At 58.9% G+C, this 25,035-nt stretch overlaps 1 protein-coding gene across 3 annotated transcripts in view; it reads left to right on the plus strand.

Moving 5' to 3' along the window:
- Positions 1-826: 826 nt before the first annotated feature.
- Positions 827-25,035, plus strand: part of SLC6A6 (solute carrier family 6 member 6) — a 93,403-nt gene continuing 69,194 nt past the window's right edge. The window contains exons 1-2 of one of the 3 annotated variants that reach the window (XM_040246685.1): positions 827-1,020; positions 24,002-24,039. In XM_040246685.1, coding sequence (XP_040102619.1) covers positions 1,016-1,020; positions 24,002-24,039 — 43 coding nt within the window. In that variant the 5' untranslated portion in view covers positions 827-1,015. Of the gene's footprint in view, positions 1,021-11,462; positions 12,207-12,944; positions 14,870-15,007; positions 24,040-25,035 lie in introns of those variants that run through there. The other 2 variants (XM_040246686.1, XM_040246687.1) reach the window with 2 other exon arrangements.

A 25,035-nucleotide genomic window follows, 5' to 3' on the forward strand; every position in this document is an offset into this window, starting at 1 on the left:
TCGGGCAGGCTCCTGTGCTCTGGGCCCAGGTCCCTCCTCCCTAATGTGGGGTAAAAGGTACGCTTTCCTCACAGGGAGGGGAGGAGGGTCAGAGAAGGCAAGCACGTGGAGTGCTTCTCCCGGGCTGGGCAGCTGCAATGGTGTCCAGAAATGTTAGCCACCCACAGCTATAGCCCAGGGGCTTCCCTGGAGGCTTAGCGGTCAAGAATCTGCTTGCTGTGTAGGAGACGCAGGTGACGAAGGCTCGGTCCCTGGGTGGGGAAGGTCCCCTGGAGAAGGGAAAGGCTACCCACTCCAGTATCCTTGCCTGGAGAACTCCATGGACAGAGGAGCCTGGTGGGCAACAGTCCATGGGATTGAAAAGAATGCACGACTGTGTGACTGAGCTGGCACACACACAGCTCTAGCCCAGGGTGCTCAGTCCAAGTCCAAGAGTGACTGGGGACATAAGAAGCCACGTGGTACCTATAGTACATAGCATCTCCCCTGGGGGCTGGAGCAGCCCCCCCACCCATCAGATTGACTTATCTCCACTAATGCCTGTCTATTCACAGAGCCTGGGTTCAAGTATCCAGATAGCTTCATAGAATTTCAGGTTTTCCCATGGAAAAACAGCCTCCTCCCCCCCGCCCCCATTTCACGTCTCAAAACGTTGTTGGCTATGAGAAGTACAGATGAGAGATCCTCTGGATCAGGGTAATAATTACTCAGCAGTTCTGCCCTGACTGCGTATTGGAATGAGGTGGGGAGCAGGTTTTCAAATGCTATTCTTGCACCTCTCACCTGACCAAAGGAATCACATTTCAGGACTCTGATGCGTAGCCAGGCATGAAACATCCTCTTGAGATTATAAAACAGGGAAGGGGCTTTGCCGGTTTAGGAGGGTCAGGGGAGACTTCTCCAAATCAGGGGGTAGCAGCAGACCCCCACCTGTTGATGGGTAGGACTGCAGAGAATCACGGGTATCGCCCAGTCTGCTGTGGAGACAGCCTTCGTTTTACAAAGGACCGAGCTGATGAGGTAAGAAACGGGAAGGAGACGGTCCCCAGCAGGGACCATGGGCGGCAGCATCCCTCGGCAGGGAGATACTAGACAGCAAGTCTTAAGGGAATTAAGGGAGTGGAAAGGTCCCCAGGGGGCTGGAGCAAGGCCAGCTGCCTCCTTGGGTTCTTTGGTGGGGTTCGGGGGGCGTTTTGAGACCAAGACCTCCCTGCAGGCAAAATCTGTGCAAAGAGGCTCTTTCTTCCCAGAGAAAAAGGAGCGACAAGGCCGGGGAAGGAGAATAAATGAATATCAGCATGCGTCTGGGGTCATATAGATTCAGTAACCACGTGGTTTTTCAGCATTTTTACCTTTTAGGTTATTTTGGTGCCTTTCTGTTGAACTAAATATTTTGCCACTGTCCCTATAATGGTTGGAGCAAAGTGGTGGTCATGTAGGGAGTCTGGAGTCCTACCTCCTTTGACCCTTGGGACTCTGAGAAACCCAGTTGGAAAACCGCAGGACTGGGGCAGGCTGCTGGGTCCCTGGCTTTACTTCCTGTGCACCTTTGATCTGGGCAGAGTTCCCCGAACTTTGTCAGTTAGGTCTCCCTGTACAAGTTCTTATTCGGCCACACAACTCATGGATAGAACTGTGTCCACAAAAAAGATATGTCGAAATCCTGACCCTAGTACCTTGTTCAGAAATAGAGTCTGTGCAGATGTCATCAAATTAAGATGAGGTCATTAGGGTGGCACGCATTAGGGTGGCCCTAATCCAAGTGACCGGGCTTCCCTGGTGGCTCAGCAGTAAAGAATCCGCCTGCCAGTGCAGGAGATGTAAGAGATATGCGCTCCATCCCTGGGTCGGGAAGAGCCCCTGGAGAAGGAAACGGCAGCCCACTCCAGTATCATTGCCTGGGAAATCCCGTGGACAGAGGCGCCTGGCGGGCTACAGTCCATGGGGTCGCAAAGAGTCGGGCACAACTTAGCAGATAAACAACAACAACAGTCTGAGTGACCGAGGTCCTGATGAGAAGAGGGAAATTTGACCGCAGAGGAGGGTGGCCATGTGAACTCAGAGACGCACAGAGAGAAGGCCAGGTGACCCCAGAGGCAGAGGTCAGAAGGTCAGAGCGCTTCAGCAGCAAACCAAGATATGGCAAAGGAGGATGGAGACCACCAGAAGCTAGGAAGTGGCAAGGAAGAGTTCTGCCCAGAGCCCCAGAGGGCGCACAGCCCTGCAGACACCTGGATCCCAGACTTCCGGCTTCCAGAAACAGGAAGGGAAAAATGTTAGTGGTTTTAAGCCATCCAGTGAGGGGTGCTTTGTGACGGGAGCCCGAGGCGCTAACAGACTCCCTAATTCATCGCTCAGTTAATTTCCCCCCTTCAAACAGACTTGCGTTTAAACAACTGGCACACATTTTGTTAAAAAGTAAATCTCCCACTGCTGCTATAAATGGAAGGCCACGCTCCTCTCCAGAAATAGAAGGCACCTTAAAAGAAAGGACAGTGAAAACCAGCTAGTGGAGCGCCGTGCAGTTGCCTGAAGGCTCTGATCTGGGGGCATCCTGGTTGGAAAGGAAGATGACCAGGTGAGGAAGGGCGCTGAAGCCACAGAAGCACCCAGCAGAGACCACTCGACGTGTCAGAGGGAGAAGAGGAGGACGGAAGAGGGCAAGCTCCCTTACTGCCCGAAAACGTTTCACCCTGAGTCGTCTCCCAGCGCTCAGGATTCAGGAGTGGCCATCCATCGGCCCCCACCAAACCACCACCCCCGCTTATGTCCTGAGCAGCTCGAGGCCCAGAAAGCTTCAGTGATTGGCCCAAGGTCACACGGCGCTGGTGGGCAAGGCTGGACGTGAGCCGAACTCCTAGGTGCTTTCCGGGAAATCACGCATGGGAGACTCCGTGGTCCCGTCCAGCGGCCCCAGGTCAGGCCTGGGCTGCCACAGACCAAGCACGGTGACGAAGAGGAGGGGCGGTCACCTCCGAGGGCCGAGCAGACAGACTCAGCCGGCCCTGAGCCCGCAGCAGCCGCGGCCGCGCAAAGGCCGTGCAGACTCATCACCGCGCTTCAAGGCAGTCGGACGCTAGCACAACTGGGCTCACCCCGAGGGCTATAATTCAAGGGACAATCACAACCTCTTTTACTTCCTGCTTCATGGGACTGTCCATATAGAGTATCAGGGTCGATGCAGACAGCTTTCCCGCTCTACATGTGTGCGTGCTCAGGCGTGTCCAGCTCGTTGCAACCCCACGGACTGCAGCCCGCCAGACTTCTGTGACCATGGGATTCTCCAGGCAAGCATGCTGGGGTGGGCTGCCATGCCTCTCTCCAGGGGAGCTTCCTGACCCAGGGATTGGACTGGCATCTCTTGGGTCTCCTGCGTTGGAAAGTGGGTTCTTACTAGGGCCCCCTGGGAAGCCCTCTGTTCCACGGCAAGTACGGGGCACATCCGCGTCGGCACCTCCTCCCCCCTCATCTGGCCAGGGGGCCACCCTCTTCCGCGTCCCCCGCTACTCCTTGTCTCTTAGCTTCCGCTGCCTGCTCTGGCCTGGGGGAGGGTTGGCAAGGCTTAGAACGCAGAGTCTGATGCCCTCGAGTTCACACCCCAGCTCCACGGTGTGGCCTTGTGTAGGTGGCTCAGCATTTCTGAGCCTCAGTTTCCTCATCCGGGAAATTGGTCCCTTCCTCCGAGGTCATGTCTGTGAGTGTTTGGCTCAGCGCCTGCCACGTGGCAGAAGCTCTGTAAACACTGACTGTCTCCACCTGCCAGAGTGAGCGAGACTCCTGCAAGGGCCAAGGAGAAGCACACACAGGGCCGGCACGCTCCAGGACCCCGGCCCCAAAGGTCCCCTCTCGGCCTCTCTCCCATCCATCCACCTGAGGGCGGAGAGGCCCGTGGTGTGCAGCCGGCCCAAAGTGGACAAGAGGGCTCTTTGAGGGGTGGGTGTGAGTGTCATTGAGCTGGGATGGGAGGTTGGGTTGTCCACACAGGTCATGTGCAAAGCTGCTCAACGGCGAGGGTAGAGCCAGGGGTAGCAGGGAGGGGGGCACTAGCCACGGCCGCAGGCGGAGGGTGGGTCCTCCCCTGCCCCCACTTGTGGGGTAGAACTCTGAGGAGACAGGAATTTTCACTCCAACCTGGCCCCTGGGTCACCATGACAATATAGCTGCCGAGGCAGGAGAGCGGGCTGGCCTTTACTCAGTGGCACGGCAGCCTGGCGGGTAGCCTGGCGGTATTAGGACAGATGCTTGCGGGCCTCTGCCGGTGCGAGGGATGGCCTGGTGTCGTCTGGGTTTGCTCAGCTCCTGACCCTAGACAACAGCACATTCATCAGGTTAAGGGATGTCCTGGGCCCAAGGCTTTCCATGGGCTTCCCAGGGGGCGCTAGAGGTAAAGGACCCACCTGCCAATGCAGGCAGATGGGAGAGACGCGGGTTCGATCCCGGGTCAGGAAGATCCCCTGGAGGAGGGCATGCCAACCCACTCCAGTATTCTGGCTTGGAGAATCCCACGGACAGAGGAGCCTGGCAGGGCTACAGTCCATGGGGTCGCAGAAAGTTGGGCACGACTGAAGCAACTTGGCACAAACGGCTTTCTGTACACAAGCGGTGAGGACCAGGCTTAAAAGCAGCAAATGGTGTACAAGCACAAGTGATGACAACGCTGCTGGAGACCAGGTTCAGGGCCCACGTGGCAGCCGCCGCTGCCTCGGGTTCCGCGCTTGCATGAGGAGGGCGCCAGCTTCTGTCCTCCCGCACGGCCTGGCTAGGTAACCTGGGCCTGTGTCCCCCTCCCACCAGCCAAAACGAGCCTCTCACGCCCGGTCAGGCCCCTGAGATCTGACCGATAACCTCCTTTCTCACCGTCCCCTACGCGGTCTGCTCACTCGCTCACGCCACCTGGTTTTGTCACCTTGACTTTGACCTTCACAGTAACCCCGGGAGGGACTCCAGCCCCATCCTCGTTTTACAGATGGAGAAAACTGCAGGTGTTAGGCGCTCAGTCTTGTCCAACTCTGTGCGACCCCACGGACTGCAGCCCTCCAGGCTCCTCTGTCCATGGCGTTCTCCAGGCAGGAATACTGGAGCGGGTTGCCACACCCTTCTCCAGAGGATCTTCCTGAGCTAGGGATCAAACCTGGGTCTCCTGCATTGCAGGCAGATTCTTCCCCATCTGAGCCACCAGGGAGAAACCAAGGCTAGTTTGGGACTGGTCCTTTGCCTAAGGTCACAGCTGGTAAGGGGCAGGGCCTAGAACCGAACACACATCTCTCTGAACCCCAGAGCCCACACGCCTGCCCTCCGGCCGGAAACCACAGAGGAGAGAGGCCTTCTCGGCACTGCTGTGTGTCCTGGGACAAGCCGCTTGCCCTCTCTGAGCCTCCATCTCCCCAGAAGTGGCCACAGAGGGCGCCTGGGGTCACCTAGAGCTGACGGGTTCTGAGATTCCAGGAGTGGAGCTGGGGCGGCCAGCACGCTGAGGGCCCACCCCGGCTGGCTCAGACGACCAGTCCTGAGGACCCAATCAGGACAGCCTTGGATCAGGCCATAAGTGGGAACAAAACAGTCAGGGAGCTTGCCTCCTCGGGTTTGTTTATTGTCTGGGAGCTGGGAATATTTTGAATTGTTGTGTTTGGGGAGGGAGGAAAAAATAACCAAATATAAGAAGGCAGTCAGTGAGCGGCCCGGGCAGGAATGCAGAGGAATTAGGCCTGCCTGGGTATGTCTGGGAGACGGGGATGCTCCCAGAGGCCCAGCACCCTCTGTGGCAAGAATTCTCCACTCCGACAAGACGTCCAGATTGCCTGGACAATGTCAGTTAAAAAAAAAGTATCGTTTCCAATTAAATTAGGATTTTGGAGGGTGGGAGCCAGACAGGAAGGTTTTTAAGCTTCCTGGGTGAATTGGGAGGATGAGCACTGAGGCTGAGAGCCAGGGCCGCCCACAGCACCGCCCGTCCAAAGGCCGGGGGGTCACGATGGCTGGCCTGGCCTGGAATTCCAGGTTCGGGAGGGCTGGGCGGGGCCTGGGACTGGGCATTCCTCACAAGCTCCCGGGCACCACTCCTAGTCTAGGTGGGGAGGGTCACCCTTTGGAAGCCTCTTCACTGTACTCATGACTCAAAGTGTGGTCTGGGGAGCTGGGGCATGTGGGCTCATCAGAAATTCAGAACCTCGCCCTGCTAGCGAAACTGCCTGTGAACTCGTCCCCAGGAGGCTGTGTGCCCCGCAGCTGAGCTGGCCGAGGCCACCATGGCTAGCCCGTGGTGCTGTAGACAGGGAAACTGAGGCACAGAGAAGCAGGCTGTTAAGGATCCCTCAGGGGCTTGGATCTAGGTCTCTCCAGTGAGGGTCTCCCATGCAGGGTTGACTGCAGAGTCTTCAAGATGGGTGCAGCGAGGGGCTTTAGCCCCAGCTCCACAAACAGTCAATTTTACAGCTTGTGGACCCGAATGTGTGGAAGGGCGGCCTGCTCAGGGGTGGCGGGGCGTCTGGGGGTGGCTCCGCCCCATTCATTTGCTCAGCAGAGGCCTGGGGCCACACCCCGAGAGCCCAGCCCCTCTCTAGGCCTGAGACCCGGCGGACTCGGCTCCGCCACGAGAAGCGGGCAGCCTCGACGTGGAAGTGGATATGAGCAGATGGACATAAAAACCATCGAGGGGCACCGACTCGGTTCTCCAAGTTAGGGTGGACATGTGACCCGGTCTTGAGGGAGGAGACGCTGGCTGGAAGGACAGGAAGGGGCCAGCCTGCAGAGGGCTGGGGCAAAGCCCTGTGCGAGGAGGAGGGGCCAGCAAAGACCCTGAGCCTTCGCTTAGGGTTTGCAGGAGGCCTGGAGGGCTGTGTGGCTGAAGGGGGAGGAAGAGGCGCGAGACAGAGCTGGGGGTCTCAGAGGCCGCGGAGGCTGTGCTGCTGGGCCAGCCGGCCACGCGTGGGCTGCTTCGAGGGAGGAGGAACGCAGTGCATCAGTGGCTCTAACTTCTGATTTTTTAAAAAATATATTTAGTTCAGTTCAGTGGCTCAGTCGTGTCCGACTCTTTGCGACTCCGTGGACTGCACCACCCCAGGCCTCCCCGTTCATCACCAACCCCTGGAGTTCACTCAAACTCATGTCCAGGGAGCTGGTGAAGTTACCTACTTGTTTTTGCTGTGCTGGGTCGTCACTGCAGGACAGGCGTTTCTCTCGTTGCGGGTTCACGGCTCGCGGGCTGCAGAGCACACCCTCAACAGTTGTGGCGCCCGGGCTCGCTAGCTCTGCTGCTCGTGGAACCCTCCCAGATCGGGGATCAGACTGGTGTCTCCTGCATCGGTGGGAGCGATTCTTCACCACCGAGCCACCAGGGAAGCCCTTCTTTTTTATTTTTATTGGAATATTCATCGCACTGAGGGATAAGTTCAGACCTTACGTGTACAGCATGGGTGTCTGCAGAGGCAGACGCCCCCCGGGATGGCGGGGAGGGCATCACCAGATTGGGAGAGGGCAGCCTTCCAGCCCAAGAGGTGGTCTTTCTGGCAACCCCTCCCTCACTCCAGGGGCCACCACTGCTCCTATCTCCAAGACCACAGCTTCACAGCACTGACCTAGAGTCCATGTGCGTGGCCGTTTAAATGGCAGTCTGTGGTGCCGCGTGTCTCTGCGACCTCCCCTCTGGTATGGGGGTACCAGGAGTGCCCCAGCAAGGTTTTCTGTCTCGCATCCTCCTGTGCGTGTCCCAGCCTTCGGCTCTCTAGGGAATAACGCTGCCGTTCACGCGCTTGTACAGTCCTCTGCGGACCTGTGTTTTCCTCTCTCTCTGGTCAGCGCTGACAGTTCAGTTAAATGGACGTTTCACCTTCTGAGACGTTGCTGAACTGTTCTCCGCAGCCTCTGTGGCATTCCTGCTCCCCACCACGCGGGGAGGGGAGCCCCGGACCCCTCCAGCTGCTCAGCGGAGAAGGGCTGAGCGGGAGGGCGATCGGGGAGGAAGCCTGAAGTCACCAGCGGAGGGGCCGGGCGGGGGGGAAGGGTGGCCTGGCCTGGGGGGCTGGACAGCCGAGCTGCCGGGTGAGAACCGGGCGCACCACCCCCTCCCTCTCACATCTGTCTGCCACACCGACACTCTCCCCTCCCCAGGGCAGACCTGCTGCTGTTCCCACCAAGGGGAACAAGGAAGGGTGCCCCAGAGGCCTGCCACCCACAGCCCACAGCCCACAGCAAGGGCTTCCCAGCATGTGCCGGGCACAGCTGGGCACCTTTGCCTTCCTTCTGGGTGCTCCCAGTCTGGCTGAGATCCTGGTGGTGGGGAGGGCAAAGGGCAAAGCACTCTGGGGGAAGGAACAGCACGGGGCAGGGAACTGCTCGGGCGAAGTCCAGGCCGTAGAGAAGCCCAGAGCGCCCAGGCGGGAGAGGGTCGGCGAGCGTCTGATTAACCAAAGGCTGGGCTCCGTGCCATCATCGCCCTGCACGCTGAAGTCTTCACTTACTCTTCAAGACAACCGGGCACAGGGGTTCTGCCCAGTCTGCTCTGATGGATCAGGAAGCCGAAGCAGAGAGGGGACACGATTCCCTCGGGGTCCCGCAGCCTGTGAGAGACGGAGCTGCGGCTTGACCGTGGGCCAGAGGAGGGTGGGCGGGCAGGAAGCCAATTCCCGAGGCTGCGATGTGCTGAGGAAGCCTCTGTGGTGCCACCATCTGTCAGTCCACATCCAGAGACGTGGACACGGCTGTGCCCGGGAGAGAGGGACCAGGTTGGGGGCCGCCCGGCCGCTCCCCACCATCCCTTCCTCTCCTCCGGGAACGAGGGGCACGGCAGCCCACCGCACGACCCTCACGCTGGCCTGATGGCCCAGCATGGCTGGACCCCAGCAGTATCTCAACTCAGCCTGATGCACGGATGAGACGACCATTCCCTGGCTAGGAACAAAGGGTTTTGTTCAAAGCCCTGGATCGATTTGGCCTTATTATTGTCGGCTGCTGAGAGGGAAGCATTGGAGAACAGCCTGTTCAAAATCTCATCCAGTCCCTTGGAGTCCAGGGCCTTCCGTGAGCTCTCCCCAGTCGATTTCCGTTCCTGGAATGGGAAGTTAGTCCCCAGGGAATTTCAGGCCAGAATGGGGCTTCCAAATGGAACCTCTGCCTGGGTTTCCTTGAAGGTCCCTCCTCCCGCCAATGTGTCCGCTTCCTTGGTGCTCACAGCAGGATCCCGGAGCCTCAGCTGCCCCCTGACGCCCCAGCCTCACACTCAGCCCTCCGCAGGGAACTGGCCGGGTGGGGACTGGCCCCTCGGGGAGCCACACCCCCTGTGAGGGGGAGTCCGACGCCTCTGAGCTCCAAGTGACCGTAGATAAGGGGCCCAAGGTGGCTCCATCTTGCCACCTTTTCCAGAGAAGGCAGATGTTCCAGTTCGTAAAAATCTTGCAACTATTTGTTCACAGCAATTAACTCAAAATATTTTAAAGTCCAGTGGAGCCCAAGTCAGTGCAGACCTCCCCACCCCCAACCAAATTTGATACCTGTTGTCACAATGAGGCCAGACTCTGATCATCCCGTCAGGCCCAGACAGCAGGCCCGCAAGCCCAAGGCCCACAGAATGTGGTGGGGCGGGGGGAGGGGACCTGAGGGGTGGACCCTGGGGGTCTCCAGGCTCCGGGTGGCTCTGCTTCGCCCTGGGTGGAGGTCGGAGCACTTCCCATCACCTTTCCGCCTCCGCTCCCTTCCCCCTCTCCCCCTTCTGCCCTCTGAGGCTGGGTTGTGTCCAGCAGCCACTGAAGCCGCCCCCACCCCTCCACCCAAACCTTTCAGTTACGAGTGTGGCCTCTGGAACTAGGTGGCCTGGGTTTGAATTCCAGCTCTGCCACCAGCCCCCTGGCAAGCGACTTTATTTCTCTGTGGCTCAGTTTTCCTTTCTGTAAAATGGGGGAGATCACCGGTGCCACCCTCACAGTGTGGTCTCGGGAGTCAGCAAATTAAGGTATTTAAATGCATCTACAGTACCCCGCAGGCAGCGGTGTGGCTCAGTGCCACTCAAGCGTTCCTTAGATAAACGCAACAAACATTTGTTGAGTACACGCTGTGTGCCAGGCCCAGGGCTTGACTGAGGCACACAGGACAAGGTCCTGTCCCTCAAGGAGCGGCTGGGCCGGAGGGAGAAAGCAGGCGGTTGAAAGGGCCCCATCCGCGCTCCTGTGCCCATATGGGCTGCGCTACACTGACCCGCCCGGAAGTCAGCTGTCCCGACAGCTTTTCACACCAAAGCCCCGGACAGGCCACTGCGCAGCTCAGCGCCAGTGGCCCTCCAGCCCACGCTCACTGGCTCAGTCCAAGCCTCCTTGCAGCTCAATCCTCAATGCCACAGTCACCTCCCTGCACGGGGACCTGCCGCTGTGTGCAGTGACGGGGCTGCAGGGAGGCTTCGCGGGGTGTCTGCTCCTTCCTTCAGCGCAGGGACAGCCCCATGCGCCCCAGGACGGGAGCAGGGTGGGGACTCAGCCGCCCTGCCTCCGGACTTTGGTCTCCTCACATGTAAAAGGTGTGCAAGTGCTCTGATCTCAAAGGAGAGAGCTGAGGGGGCCAAGAGTGGGTGCCACTCGGGGCGGCTGCCGTGATGCAGGCACTGCCAGCCCCCGGGTGCTTCCTGGAGGAAGGGACACCTGGGTCAGCAGAGGGGGTCAGGCAAGGCCTGGAGAAAGGCGCGGGAAGGCAGGGGCCAGGGGCTGGCTGGGCTGGAGCTGAGGGGTGGGGGGCAGCCTCTAGAAAGTCAAAATGGACAGCAGGGGCCTCAAAGAGCAGACCAGGGAGATCTGCCTTCTGGAGGGCGCTCCAGAGTGCTTCCAGGCGCTGGATTCGGGCTGGGCCAGGTCTGGCGTCAGGGGTGGCTCTCTGTGCGGCCCCTGTTTGGTATCTCTTCTCTCAACCTCAGTCTAAAAGGTTCTCGGCACACAGCCGCCCAGCTGCGGAGGCGGCCTGAGAGAAGGTGAGAGGTCAGCGCTGGGCTCAGAGAGGGGAAGGGCAGGCTGGAAGCCACACAGGGCAGCCTTCAGGCTGGGCACGTGATCTCTGCAGGCCGCCCATGCAAACAAGGACAAGAATAATGGCACATTCCCCGTTTTCATTTAAAAATAGACACTTGCTTGGCACTTCAGTGCTGGGGAGCTGCTGTTCTGAGCTGTCTGCACTCTTCACCTCCATCTTCCTCGCAGCCAGGGAAGATGTATCCCCGTCCCTCTTCCCCGTGTTTCCGTTTGAGAGCTGAGGAAACTGAGTCAAGGGAGGGAGCCCGAGCAGTGCCCTAAGGTCACCGAGCTGGGGCAAAGCCCAGAAGCCAGGGCACTCTGTCCCAGGGTCACCCTGAGGCCCCCGGGAAGGAGGTGGGAGGGCAAAGTGGTCAGGTGGGTCTTTACTGGGGGGTGGGGGGCATTCAGAGGCTCAGAGAACCTGGGAGGAAGCAGAGGCGTGGTTTGGACCCCACCGCTCTCGGGGAGCCCTGGCCGCATCCCCTGAGCCAGGTGGAGGGCTAGCTGTGGGCTTGGTGCTTCGCGCTGGGTTGGGCTCTCCGGCTCCTCATCGGAAGACCGGTGGAGGGGGCTGAAGACGCCCCTTCTTGGCCCCCCAACCCGCACCCCCGCCTCGCCCTCCTTGGCGTCAGGCGGTAACCAGGTGCCTCGAAAGGCGCGCTCCACTGCGGGGAGCGGGGACTGAGCGCTCGCCCGCCGCACGAGGCCGTGTGCGCGCGCTCTGCGAGCCCGGGGCTCTTTGTGTCCGAGCTCGAGCGCGCGTGCGTGTGCGGTGTGTGCCTGTGCGTCTGTGTGTGTGTGTGTGTGTGAGTGAGAGTGAGAGCGCGCGTGTGTCCCCCGTGGGGGCGTGGCCGACGCCCCAGACCCGCCCCGGGCCCGCCCCCGGGCCCCGCCCCCGGCCCGGCCAAGCTGGTATTTTTCCACCCAGCAGGATGGGTGATGCTGAGAGCTGCCTGCTCAGACAACAGACACGCGAGGTCAGGAAGAAGCCGCTTATAAATTACTGCTTCCTCCGCGCCGCCGCCAGCGCCGAGCTCCGGGTCCTGGCCGCAGCCCGGCTCGCTAGTCAGCGCCGAGCCCCGAGGACCGCGAGCTCCGAGGTCGGGCCCCGCCGAGAGGGAGCCCGAAGAGCGGACCCCGCGGGCCAGAGATCGCGCCGGCGGGCAGTCCCTCGGCGCGCAGAACCGAGCGCGGCCGAGCGCAGCGCCGTGGCCGCCCCAGGTACCGAGGGAGACGGAGCCGGACGCGGAGCCCCCGCCTAGTCCCCGCGCCCCCCGCCAGCCCCGACCTCCTCCCCGCCCCGGGGGGGGCCCCCAGTTCCACCAAGGGTGGGACGAAGGGTCCTTCGCCCCGTCCCCCAGCGGGGCTGTTATTGTTTCCCGGCGAAAGGGCTGGGGCGTCTCAGCAAGGAGCCAGGTGTGTGTGTGTGTGTGTGTGTGTGTGTGTGCGCTCTCCGGTGTCTCCATCTCACTGGGGGTCTGCCGATATCTCCGTGTCCCCGTGTGTGTGTGTGTGTGTGTCTGTGTGTGTTTCTAGGGGTGGCTGTTTCCCTGGGCGCTCGCGTGTCCCCGTGTGTGTCCGCTGTTCCGTGCTCTGGGCAGTGCGTGTGAGTGCTCTGGTGTGTGTGTCTGTGATACCTGTGCGGCCGTGTCTTGGGATGCGTGCCCTTGTGTCCCCTGGAGTGTGTCTGTGTGAACCTGTGTGTGTGTGACTGTATCTCCGAGTACCTGGCTGTGCACGTGTGTGTCCCCAAGTGGGGCTTCTGTCTCTGGCTCCCCGTTGCGAACACTCGAGTGTCCTCAACTGTACCTGAGGGAGTGTCCCCGGGTGCCTGGAGGACCAAGCACCCAGAGCTGGTTCTCCAGGGCAGGGCCGAGCAGGTGGAGGTGACAGGGTGGCGCGGCTCCGAGGGTGCGGCGGGCAGGTGGCAGTGCCAACGTCCAGCCACCTGGAGCAGCAGGATGGAGGCCCCCAGGGACAGCCGGCGGGGACAGCGGGACACATCCTTCTCGAGATCTCTCCCTTCCTGCTGGGGGTTCCTCTTTTGCGCTGGAGGCTCTGGTCCCCCTCCCACCTGGGGAAGTCAGAGAGAGGCTCTCAGGGGCCTCCGCCGGCGGCCGGCGGCCGAGGCTTCGTCCTGGACCGGAGGGGAACCTGTGGGCTGCCCTCCCGGGCACTCGGAGGGAGGTGTGTGCTGGGCTGGGCTATTTTGGTCACTGCTTGGGCTTTGCCAGATCCTGGCCTCCCCCAGGACCAGACCCAGAGGCTTGGGAGGCAGCCCTGGCCCCCGTTTCCTGCCTGGGGAAATAAATCAGCTCAGTAACTGCCCGAACACTTGAACAGAGGGTCTCGGGGCTGAGGTTGAGTGGTGCGTGGCTCCACTTGGACTTGGGAGAATCGGCCCCTGCTTTGGCACTGCTGCCGTTCAAATAAATGTCATGGGGGAGATCTTTTTTAAATTTCTTTTTAATTTTCTCTTGGCTGGAAAGGAGGGGAATCTCATCCAGAGACTCCCAGCCAGAAGGAGTTTATTTTTATGAGAGAGAGCGGGTGGTGAGCGCTTAGCAACCGCCTGCCTCCCTCTCGACCAGGGAGGCATCCGGGGAGTGTGGGGTGGGCACACAGCGAGCGGGGTGCTGTGGGGGTGCAGTGGGGGTGGAATTCCATCAGAATGGTGTGGAGGGGCTGGCGGGCCCTGGAGGAGAACCCCCCGTAGCGTAGGAGTGGGGAACTGGCTAGAGGTCTTGGGCCTGGTTCAGCACCCCCTGCCCCTGTTGACCTTGGGCAGCCTTTTTGGGGGGCCTCAGTTTCCTCATCTGTAAAATGGGTGGAGTAAACTGGTTAAGGGGTAATCGGAGAATGAGAGGCAGGAGCTTGTCCCCAGGGAGCCAAGTCCAAGGACTGAGCCTCTGTCTTAGCTGGCAGACGACCTTGGGTGATTTCCCCTGTCCACTCTGAACCTCAGCTTTGCAGTCCAGGCAGCAAGGACGCCAAGCCGGCCTCACAGCGTCCTTGAGGGGATTGAGGGAGATGAGGCTGAATAAGCCTGTGGTAAGCTGTAAAGCCGGGCTCGGCTTCGGAGCTGCCGATTAGAGGGTGTCACGAGGTCCTGGGTCACTGTGGTGTGTGGCAAGGGCCGAGTCTCAACCTCAGGCTCTTGTCCTCTGGGGCTGCCCTTGGACGACCTGTGGCACAGCTTTGGGTGCTCTGCCCTGCCCCGTCCTGCCCATCTCACCCTCGGGAGATCCGGCACCACCTGTGTAGTCGGAAGGCCCCAGTGAGCGGGTGGCGTCCATTTTACAGATGGGCAAACTGAGGGCTTCCCAGAAGACTTGGCCTTGATTGGACAGCGCCAGGGTCAGGCTTCAGAAGCGTTCCCTCAGCCAGCCATGAGTTTGGGCTCTGTGGAGCTTTAGTCACTGCAGAGTTGAAATTGGACCAGCACCTGGGGAACATGAGGGACAAAGGTCCTCAGGGTTGGAGGGTGAGTGTGTGGGCCCCTCAGCACCTTAATTCTGCCCCTTGTTACTCATTCTCCCTTCTCTGTGCCTCTCCGGGGGCCCCTCCTACCCCACTGTCAGCACCCCCCCAACTGGCAGCTCTGAGGGTGGCGTTTGCTCACTGTCTACCTGTCAGCTTGTCAAGGGATTCGGAACCCTGTCAGGCTTTATCTGCAGGCCTTTCCAAAGGTCCCGAAATGATAAGACACTCGCAAGTCATTCAGCACGTTCCTGTATACAAGAAAGATCTGGAAAATAAATGACAGAGGACACCTGGGGTGCAGCCAGGCTATAGCTGGGAGGGGTCCGAGTGGGAATCCAGGCTGGCCTTGGAACCCCAGGGTCAGCGGGCAGGTGTGGGCTGCCTCCCGACCTCTGCCAAAGGTCATCAGTGAGGGTCAGAACCCCAAAGTCAGCGGGCGGGTGTGGGCTGCCTCCCGATCTCTGCCAAAGGTCATCAGTGAGGGTCAGAACCCCAGGGTCAACGGGTGGGTGTGGGCTGCCTCCCGACCTCTGCCAAAGGTCATCAGTGAGGTCTTCAGGGTCACGTCTCGCTCCTCCGTGATGGCCAACTTATCTCCGCCAAAGTGAGTTTACAGGTTCTCTTGGGAGGAGCCCTGTGTGCGGAAATTCCCGGCGGGGGGCAGAGGGGTGCTTTCAAATGTGAGTGGGAGCTCTTTTTTTTTTTTAAAAACGTGCCTCATTTCTTTGCTCTGGTCTGTTCTCACCGGGCTCTGGATTTGGAGTAGAATATTGGCCTTCAAAGAGTTCGCAGCCCAGAGAGAGGGAGCTTGGCAGGATGACCGCCCCTGGTGACCCCGCCGCCTGTGACTGCTCTCACTGGGTGTGAGATGCCAAGGGTGTAGGCAGGAGACGTTCCAGCTTCTCAGAGGAGGTGATGCTGGAGCTGGCAGAGGGACAGGGCGGGCTGGCATTCCAGGCAGGGGGGCATAGCAGGCGCAGAGGCACAGCGCAGGCAGTAGACAAGCCTCGCAGGGCACCCAGCTGGAGAGAGGAGTAGGAACCAGGTGGTGGAGCGCTGGGCACACGGGCAGTGGAGATAGAAATAGCATCAGGCCGGGTTTAGGGGCAGCGGTGTAGAAGCCAGGTCAACCTGAGGGGGCAGGAGACCCTCACAGGGAGTACGGGGACCAGGCAGAGGTCCGGGACCCAAGGTGGCCAGGCTACTGCTCGTCAGGGCATAAAAGCATTTTCTGTGCCAGCGAATCTTGCCTTGAGCTCTTGTCATAAACATGGGGTGAAGGCCCGGACATGCTGTTTAACAGGTACACAGGCCATTAACTGTGCCTCTGACCTCCTCAGAGCAGGTAGCCCTGGCGCCTGAGCTGGAGTGCACCCGCCCTGGACAAGGCGTGGGTCAGGGCGTCCCTGCCCACCTCACCTGCTCAGAGGCTTCGTTTGGAGACCACGGCTGAGGAGCAGGGGTTGAGGGGAGCAGGGAGAGGGCAGAGAGAATGGAAATTGCTCTTCTGTCTCTAAACACCAACTTGCAGACGAGAAATCACCCAACACAAGCAAAGGGGAGGGGTGTTCAGGTGGGGGTGGGGGGGTGGGTCACCTTAACCGGAGTCTGGCAGCAGAATTAACCTGAGGGCTTGGTACACATTCAGGTTCCCAGGTCCCACGTCCCCAGGGGATGGAGCCTGGGCGTCGGTATGTTTCCAAGTTTCCAACTGTGACTGTTTAAAAAAATCTATTAAAATCGAGGTATCATTTGCATTCAGTGAAATGCAAAGATTCTGTTACGGTTTGTTGAGTCTTGTCAGATCGCTACACCTGTGCAGCCGCCATTCAGGTCAAGCTGGAGAACGTTTGCAGCGCCCCTGGAACGTGGACGTGTGCCCTCCCGCTCCTGGAGACAGCCAGTTTCTGATTTCCATCACTGTTAGGTTTGCCAGGCCTGGAACCGGGTGGATTTATGTGGTACATACCCTTCCGGGTCTGGCTCCTCTCCGCCGGGTGATTTAAGGTCCATCCGCGCTGTTGAGGGTGCCAGTGGTGTTGCTGAGGAGTGGACCGCTGGGGATCCCCCCTCGGTTTGCTGTGTCCACTCTCCTGTGGAGGGACATTTGGCTTGTCTCCAGTCCGGGGTGGTTATGAATGAAGCTTTTATGAGCCCTTGTGTACAAGTCTCTTTGTGGGCATATATTTTCATTTCTCTAAGAGTGGAACGGCTGGGGCGTAGGGTAGATATCTGTTAACTTTATGAGAAACTGTCAAGAGTGGCTTTTAATTATAGAAACAGTAGAGCTCAAGCAATACAACACTGTACAAAGTAAAAGTGGTCCTTAGAGGTCCTTTTTTAAGAAGTGCAGTCTAGGCTTTAGTCTGTGCGTCTGGCTGACATCCTGTCTCTCGTCTCTGCCGTCTCCCCCTTCCTATGATAACAGTGAGGCCTTTAAGGGTATACGTTGCCCTTTGCATGCAGCTTTGGCTGTACCCCTCAGATATCTAGATGGACATGTATTCCTTCTAATTCCGTTTTAGATCAGTTTTCGTTTCAGTTCTGATTTCCCCTTGGACCCAGGGTTCGTTAGGATCTGTTCAGTGAGCTAGCTGCAGTTCTGGTTTGTTGTTAAGGACAAGGGCATCATCCTGTTCTCGGTTCTGCCATTTTCACTATTCAAAGAGCAGACCACTGTGGAGCTGACGCTTGTCAGAACATACAGGCCTCCTGGCCATTCTGAACAGCTAGCCTGCATCTGGGAGTCATTGACTGAGCCTGGCCTGTCTTATTCACCCCGAGTGCCGCCAGCTCAATGAATGAAATGCCCCCACCCGACGGCTTTGAACTTACCCTGAAAGTGGGCAGAGAAGCCGCCGAGGGCTGGAACCGATGCTTATTCAGCCCCGATGGGTCTTGAATCCCTTCCTGCATTTAAACCCTGTGCCTGACTTGGGGGTTCTCACCTCCATCTTCTGGAAGACTTCGTCCACCCTCAGAAAAGAGCCTTCTCGCCCGTCACACAGCTGAGGCCTGGAAGGACAACCAGCATCTCTGCCCCTCCTTCCACTGCACGGGCTTTTTTTACTGAGTGTCTTCAAGGCTTCCGGCCTAGGACAAAAGCCGGAGGGAGGGATGGTACATAGACCAGCCCCTGGGCTGAAGGTGCTCCCAGTCTAGGGAAAGATGTGTATCAGGAAGGAGTTAATGAACAATCCCAGGGCGTTACTCCAGGGGCAGGGAACGCTAGGGAAGGTGGCTGGGGGTGTGGGGACTTTGGGGTCAGGGAGTTAAGCGGACCCCATCCACCCATTTAACGGATGGGGAGACTGAGGTCTGAAGGAAGCCTCCATCGGCAAGAGGCCCTTGTTCACACGCTTGTGGTTCTGCCTGCCCCTCACCAGCTTGGCCCTCAGCCCACCCTCCCTGAGCGGAGGCTGGGACGACGTCTCTGTGGGCTCCCTGGTGGGGACATTCTGCGAGTCTTCCCCTTCCCACCACTCTCCCCTCCATACAGGGTGGAAGAGCTGCAGCGGGGTCCCCGTAGAAAGTCCTTAACGCCGCCAGGGTGCTGCTGCCTGCTGGGGGTGCAGGGTGCGGCTGGCCTTGGGTTTCGGCCGAGTCATGCTCCTTTGGGGCAGGGCTCAGGAAGGGGGCGGTCCTGAAGGCTCTGCCCTTCCGCCCCATGGCCAGTCGGCACCTGGAGACCCAGGGCCGCTCATGCCTGGTGGTGGACTCAGGCCTTGATCTTCAGAACAGCCGTTCTGTTACCCGATGGCACCTGGTGACTCCTCTCGGGGTGACTGCCATCCCAACCCAAGACCGCAGCCTGCTCACCCAGCCTCATGCCTCCTGGGCTTCGCTTTCGTTTGTGGGGTTGCCAGGAAAGAGGAGGATGGGGAGTGGGGGTGTCAGCTCTCATCAGCTCATCGCTGTCCGGCTCCCAGGCCGGCAGGGGCTCCCCAGGGCTTCATGAAATCAGGTCCAAGCTCCCCAGCCTGGCATTCAGGGCCTCACCTGATCTGGCTCCCGTCCAGCGTGTATTCTCACCTGCTCCCGCATCTCAGCGCCCCGCATGATCTGGCTGGTTTCTGCACCTAGGCCCAGCCTTGGGCTCTCAGCCCACCCCATACCTCAGCCCCAAAGCCCCTTCCTCCCTTCCCTCCTAAGTCCCACTCCCCCAGGGCCAGATTGAGGCCACCTGCTCCATGAAGGCTTCTTGCAGCCCCTTAATGATGCTGGCACATCATAAGCCTCCCCAGAAGATGGTCTGCATCCAGATGGGCTTAATCTCACCTTCCTCTGAGCCCCAGAGGACCTCTTCTCTGCCTGGAACCCAGACCTGTGAGGTCTTGCCTTTTATCCAGTCACCTGACCGAGGGCATGGCAGGCCGCAGTGGCCATCGGTGCCCAGCACACAGATAACTGCAGCCTGAGTCCCTTTGTCCTGAAAGAAGAGCCTGCAGTTTGACCGTCTGAGTGGGTCCAGGCCTGGAAATTACATCCACCCATCTCCATACATCCCTCCGATAAATGTTAGGTCCAGACTCTGTCCTGGGCCCCGGGCAGGTGGCAGGTGGACAGGGAAAACCAGCTCGAGCCCTCATGGGGCTGACCGCAAGAGTTAAAGGACTTGTTAAAGGGCACCACAGCATTGGGGTTTGGGAGCCCTTGGCCACTGGCTTGCTGTGTGACCTAGGCAAGCCCTTCCCCCTCTCTGGTCCTAACCTGTAAAAAAGCGTCACTTCCGGGAGAAATGCCTGCTGAGTGAAGCTGGGAAGGACCCTTTTTTCTGTCTGTTGGGGAGCACACATCATCAGCACAGGGGTGGTGGTCCTGTGGGGCCCCCTTTAAGGATTCAGCTGTGGTCCCGTCGGTTTTCAGGATGTCCAAGCCCTCGTTCTGCAAGGGGCCACCTGATCTGGGGCCTAGAGTTCAGAGATGCTCTGTTCAGAGCTGTCGTAACAGGTCTTTAATGAAAAACTCTTCCTTGGGGGAAGAAAGTGGGTTTTTATTCCATCATTGGTAGAAGAGTATGTTGTTCAGTTGCTAAGTCGTGTCTGACTCTTTGCAATGCTATGGACTGCAGCCCACCAGGCTTCCCTGTCCTTCACTGTCTCCGGGAGCTTGCTCAAACTCACGTCCACTAAGTCAGTGATGCCATCCAACCATCTCATCCTCTGTCGTCCCCTTCTCCTCCTGCCTTCAATCTTTCCCAGCATCAGGGTCTTTTCCAATGAGTCGGCTCTTCGCATCAGGGGGCCAAAGTATTGGAGCTTCAGCTTCACCATCAGTCTTGAGAGTCCGTTGGACAGCAAGGAGATCACACCAGTCAATCCAAAAGGAAATCAACCCGCAGTATTCTTGGTAGAAGAGTATAAGTCAGAACGGATCTTTAAAAAAAAAAGCCCTGCCTTCCAGCCTCTGTCACTGGGGACTGAGCAGAATTTGTTGCTTCTTCCACTTCTCATCAGTGGAAGTTGTGAGTTTGCAAAGATTGCATCCCAGGCCTGAAGAAAAGTGTACAAGTCACTGCAAGATGGTCTCCAAGGGGCAGCTCCAGGCCGCCCGTGTATTTTAAGTTGTTTGCTCAGTTTTATAAAATCGAGCCAGTATTTTTTCAAGGTGGATATGTTTTTATTACCGCTGGCAGCTCAGTTTCTCTGAAGAGCCCCTCTGTCTCACCCAGCACACCCCTGGGACTCTGAAGCTTGCCCAGCCCACCACCCCTTCCTAGGTGTAGTCCAGCTGCTGGTGGGTCCCAGGCGGGTGGGAGCCTTCCTGCTGGATTCCTTCAGCAGGGCTGGCGGGGCGGCAAAGGGTAGAGGAACCCCCAGTCCTTTCAGGGGCCCCTTAGTGCTTTTGAGGGGGTGTTTCAAGGCTGGAACTGGAGGAATCCAGCCACCCCCACCCACCCGCCCAATTCCACCCGGGCACCACTCCATGGGTCCTGGGGGCGGGGTTGGGCCTGGCTGCAGCGACCACCTCTCAGGGCAGCCCCGCTGCCAACCTCTGCTCTGACTGAGTGTGATCTGCCTCCTTAAATATAAAACATTCAACCTTCTGCAGAGAGGACCAGACAGCCAGTCTCTGCTGAAAGCCCCAAAGCTGAGACCTGGAATGTTGTTGCTGTTTTATTACCTAGGCTGAACCATGAGTTAAGGCTAGTGGTCCACCTGCTAAGCCTCAGGTCCCCTCCCCTCTCCTGAGCCATCCAGGGGCTTGTCATTCGTTGGGAGGCTGGGAGAACCCGGAGGATTTTTCTCCCCTCGCTTACCCTTTCATGACCTCTGACCCCTGCCCGCCATCCCCCAGGCCTCTGGGGGTTGTCGTCTCTGCCCTGGGATGTTGCAACGACCGGGGGTGGTAGCTGAGCCCTGTGCCAGCGCTCAGACCCGGAAGGCGGAGGCTTCACTTGGGATCTTGTTAGAACGCCCCTTTCCCGGCAGGAGGACGAAGGTGGGGCCTGAGAATCTGCATTTCTCACCAGCTCCCAGGTGCTGGCGAGGCTGCTGGTCTGGGGTGGGTGGGGTGGGCACGCTCTGTAAGCCAGGCCCTGGGCCTTATGAGAATCTGTCTCCCTAATCACCAGAGGCAGCTTCCTTCCCCTTTGCACATGGAAAGCGCAGGCCCCAGAGAGCGCAGGTACCTTGCCTGAGGTCCTGAAGCTGGGAGCTGGGAGCTGGGAGCCAGGCCAGGCCCTCTGGGCCAGTGCCACCTTGGAAAGGTGGTTAGCGGGGAAGCCGTTTTCTGTTGAACGGTGTCCCTGGTCCAAAAGCCACAGGAGGCTTTTCAAGGCAGCCAAGTCGGATGTAAGTCAGGAGAGCCAGGGCCAGCCAGGCTGCATGGTATGGGGTGCTGGCCTGTGGCCTGGTGGGGGGAGAAGCCGGAGACGGGGTGCTCACAGCTCCTGGCAGACCAGCGTGGGGCCTGCCGGGAGCTCAGGGAGGCACCAGGTGGCATTTTCTGCCTCCTCGTTGTTTAGATAAATCCCAGGGTGGAGAGCTGACTAGAAGGGTCAGCAGTGGGACAGGCCAAAGCTGAGACCCGGTGCATTAGTCGTTTAAAGGCTGGCCTCTCCTTGCAATCGCAAGGGCGCTTTTCCTTAACTGCGGGTCTGCTTTGGGGACTGAAGGGTTATGGTCTCCTGCTTGGCTGGGCCTTCACTTTTGCACTGGGCACCTGCCCCGAGTGGAATAGATTTAAGGTCTGGGTCCTCGAAATGTGGGCACTGGCGGGAGCAATCTGAACTTCGAGGGGACCCTGTTAGAATGCAGAACCTGGGACCCTGCCCCGAGCATCTCCACCCCAGCCCTGCTGACTCAGACCCTGGCGGGAGTGCCCAGTCCTCTGGGTTTTAACAAACCCTCCAGGCTTCACTCGGGAGAAGGGCTGAGTTCTCTGTCTCCAGCCAAGTACCCAGGGGTGGGGGAGGGTCAGTCCTAACCTTTGCAACTGGCTAGAGTGCCAAGGCTGCCAGGGAACCTCAGACATCATTTCCTCTGTGGCTCCCTTTTCGGATGGCCCGGGTGTCAGAGAGAGAAAGGGGCATGCATAACCTCACACTGCAGATTCAAGGCAGATGGAGTCTGGGGTCCTAGGGCTGCAAGTGGCAGAAATCATTTCGCACATATTCTGACTCCTTTAAGGGAAGAGCCCAGAGTCATACTTCAGGTGTGGCTGGATCGAGGTGCTGAGAGAGGTCACGGGGCCCCGTTTCTTTCTCGTTTTTCTCAGTGCTCTGCGACGCTCCTCTGGTGCCCCCACTCTCCCTGGGGTGCCCCCAGCTGCACAGCGTGTTGCCTACCCCCACCCCCAGCAGAGCCACCTCAGCCTAGAGAGAGCTTTCCTTTTTTCCCAGGATTTTCCGCACAAGCCGCTGTCATCCTTCTCAGCGCCCAGTCTTGGTCCTGTGCCTGTCCTGGAGCCAGTCATGACTGCCCTTTGATGGGCTCAGTCCAGCTTGCATGCCCACCCCTGGAAGTAGGAGGTGGGCTTAGCCCACCCAGAACCCCGGGGGCTGAGAGGAGCGGGGGGGGTGTCTCCAGGGAGCACAGATGCAGGGAAGAGACCCAGAGAAAGGGGTCCAGGTGCCTGCACACTAGCTTGATGCAAAGGGACTTGGTGCCATTTTTCCTCTTCTCCGAGCTGGGCTGGCCTCATGTACCTGCTAAGGTCTCACTTTGGACCCAATTTATCCTCCCCTGAATCTGGTTCCTTGAGCATTGCACCTGTAGTTGTGCACTGAACATGCTACCTTCCTCGCCCCCTTTGCGGCTCTTCCCTGGGCGTGGTCCTGGATAACAGCCGTGCAGTTTCTACCACCCGCACCCGCTGCAGACATTACTAATACACCCAGAGTTCACAGAGCCACGTGTCCACCCAGAGAAGGAAGCCTTGATGGCATCCTCGTCAGCCTTCGCCATGGGATTCCAGGCTCCAAGAGCGCGAGGCCCTCAGCTGTCTTATTCACTACCGGGCTCCTAGGGCCTCCAACAGTGCCTCCCATGTAGTCGATGCTCGGTAAATAACTGACTCAGCCTTCCTACGCCCAGCACCCGGGACACAGCAGGTGCCCGCGTGAGCCTGTGGGGACAGGGGCCCCGTAGACTGCTGGAACCCAGCTCTGAGTCTGGGGAAGAGGCCCTACGGGCAGGGCTGCAGGTACAAAGAGGAAGTAAGTGCCCAGTCCCAGAGGCCTCTCTGCTCTAACCACCCCTCCCCACCCCGACCACCCCCACTAATCCATTTTACTGTTCATCGAAGTGTGAGGCCTCCCTTGATAAGGAAGCACTTTCTGGTTTTCTGCATTTTTTTAATCCAGGAAACCTGGAGAGCCTTCCATCACAGCTCTGCTGGTGAAATGAGAGGCAGACGTGATCCACCCCCACTTGCCTTGTTTCTCAAACTGAGTCCCAAAGAACCGAAGGGGTCTCTTTAAAAAAAAATAGGTTTTGAGGGTCAGTCACATCCGGGGACCACTTGACTCAGCCCAGTTCAACAGGTGTGCCTGGAGCACTGAAGCTTAGCCTCTAACCAGGGGATGAGTGTTATTAATACATTCTTCATCTAGACAGTCACTCACAGCCCTGGGCGCATGGCTGAGCCGGGGGGCAGCTCATGGGGGCGCAGGTTTTGGGGTTCGAGCTGGGGGTGGGGGTCGCTTACCCCTTCTCAGACAGCAAGAAGAGCCTTTCCCCCTCTTGACTGCCCCTCCCAGCTCTGCTTCCTGCCCCTGACTATTTTAGGGACCCTGCACCCAGGCGAGGGGTGTGTGAGCGTGCACCCGTGCGTGAACATGTGGTATGTGTGTGTGTGCACTCGTGTGTGAGTGTGTGTGGAAGCACCAAGTGCCCCCCGGATGTGGACGGGTTCCCAGGGCCTAGAGCAGTGCCTGACATGGTAGACGCTCAGTAAGGAACTGACTCAGCGTTGCTGCCCCCAGCGCTGCGGGCTGGGAGGTCACGCGGGGAACAGACCCCAGGGTCCTGCGTGCCTCACAGCCTGACCAGACCTCTTCTTCCCTTCTCTGCTGCCTCTCCTCGCCACAGGTCCAGAGCAACAGCGCTTTGTGAGAAGCCTCCAAAACGTAAGTGGCGTCTGACCTCCCCGTGGTCGCGGTGTCTCGCCATGGGTGGCAGGGACCCGTGGGGGTGGCGGGGGGGTGGATTGCAAGATTCCAGATCGAAGTGCCAGGACCCTGTCTGCAGGTCACCTCTGGATGTCCAGGACCCTGTCCGCAGGTCACCTGGGGATGGCAGGTCCACAGCCTGGCTTGGCCACCAGTGTGTGTTGGTGGCAGGGAGACGGCCCTGCAAAGCTGCTGTACGCTGATTCCGGGGTCCTGGCCCGGCTCCCTGCCTGGCTCCGCACTGGGCATGGAGGGGGCCCTCGCGGGGTCGATGCTGAGGTTCAGGGTCAGGCGCGTGTGAAAGGGGCTCCCAGCTGTTGGGATGCTCGAGAAATCAGGCTGCCGTCCCAGGCATCTTTTCATTGCATTTTCTCTTTATTAAAAAAAAAAAGGAAAACCTTCAGGGAAGTTGCAAGAATGTTACAGTGAAGCCCTGTGTGTCCTTCCATTGCATCTTCCCACTGGGAGCAGTTTCGTCCTTGGCTTCGTGGCTTTACCGTGAGCTGTGAAAACAGCCGCGTTTGCATTTACTGTGGTCGCCTCTGCCAGGAGTTCTGGGCATGATGCCTTTTCCCTCTTATCCTTCCACCTGCCCTTCGTGAGAGCAAGGACTTTCGGTGCAAGCCCTCAGTGATCAGCCCTGGAACATCTAACGTTGACACGGTTCTGTTATCTAATCGACGTTAATAGCGTTTTGCGTTTTCCTGATTGTCTAGTGTGTACAGAACTTCCCCCCACCTCCACCCCAGTTCAGGATCACAATATGCTTTTTTAATTTATTTCTTCTTTTTATTGGAGGACGATTGCTTTATGGTGTTGCATTGGCCTCTGCCGTATACCAGCATGAGTCAGCCACAGGTATACCTATGTCCCGTCCCTCCGAGTCAGCCTCCCGTCCCACCCCCACCCCCCACACCTGTCGCAGAGCACCGGCTTGAGCACCGCGTGTCACAC

Source organism: Oryx dammah, unplaced genomic scaffold (assembly GCF_014754425.2).
Source record: "Oryx dammah isolate SB20612 unplaced genomic scaffold, SCBI_Odam_1.1 HiC_scaffold_9, whole genome shotgun sequence".
Classification (NCBI taxonomy): Eukaryota; Metazoa; Chordata; class Mammalia; order Artiodactyla; family Bovidae; genus Oryx; species Oryx dammah.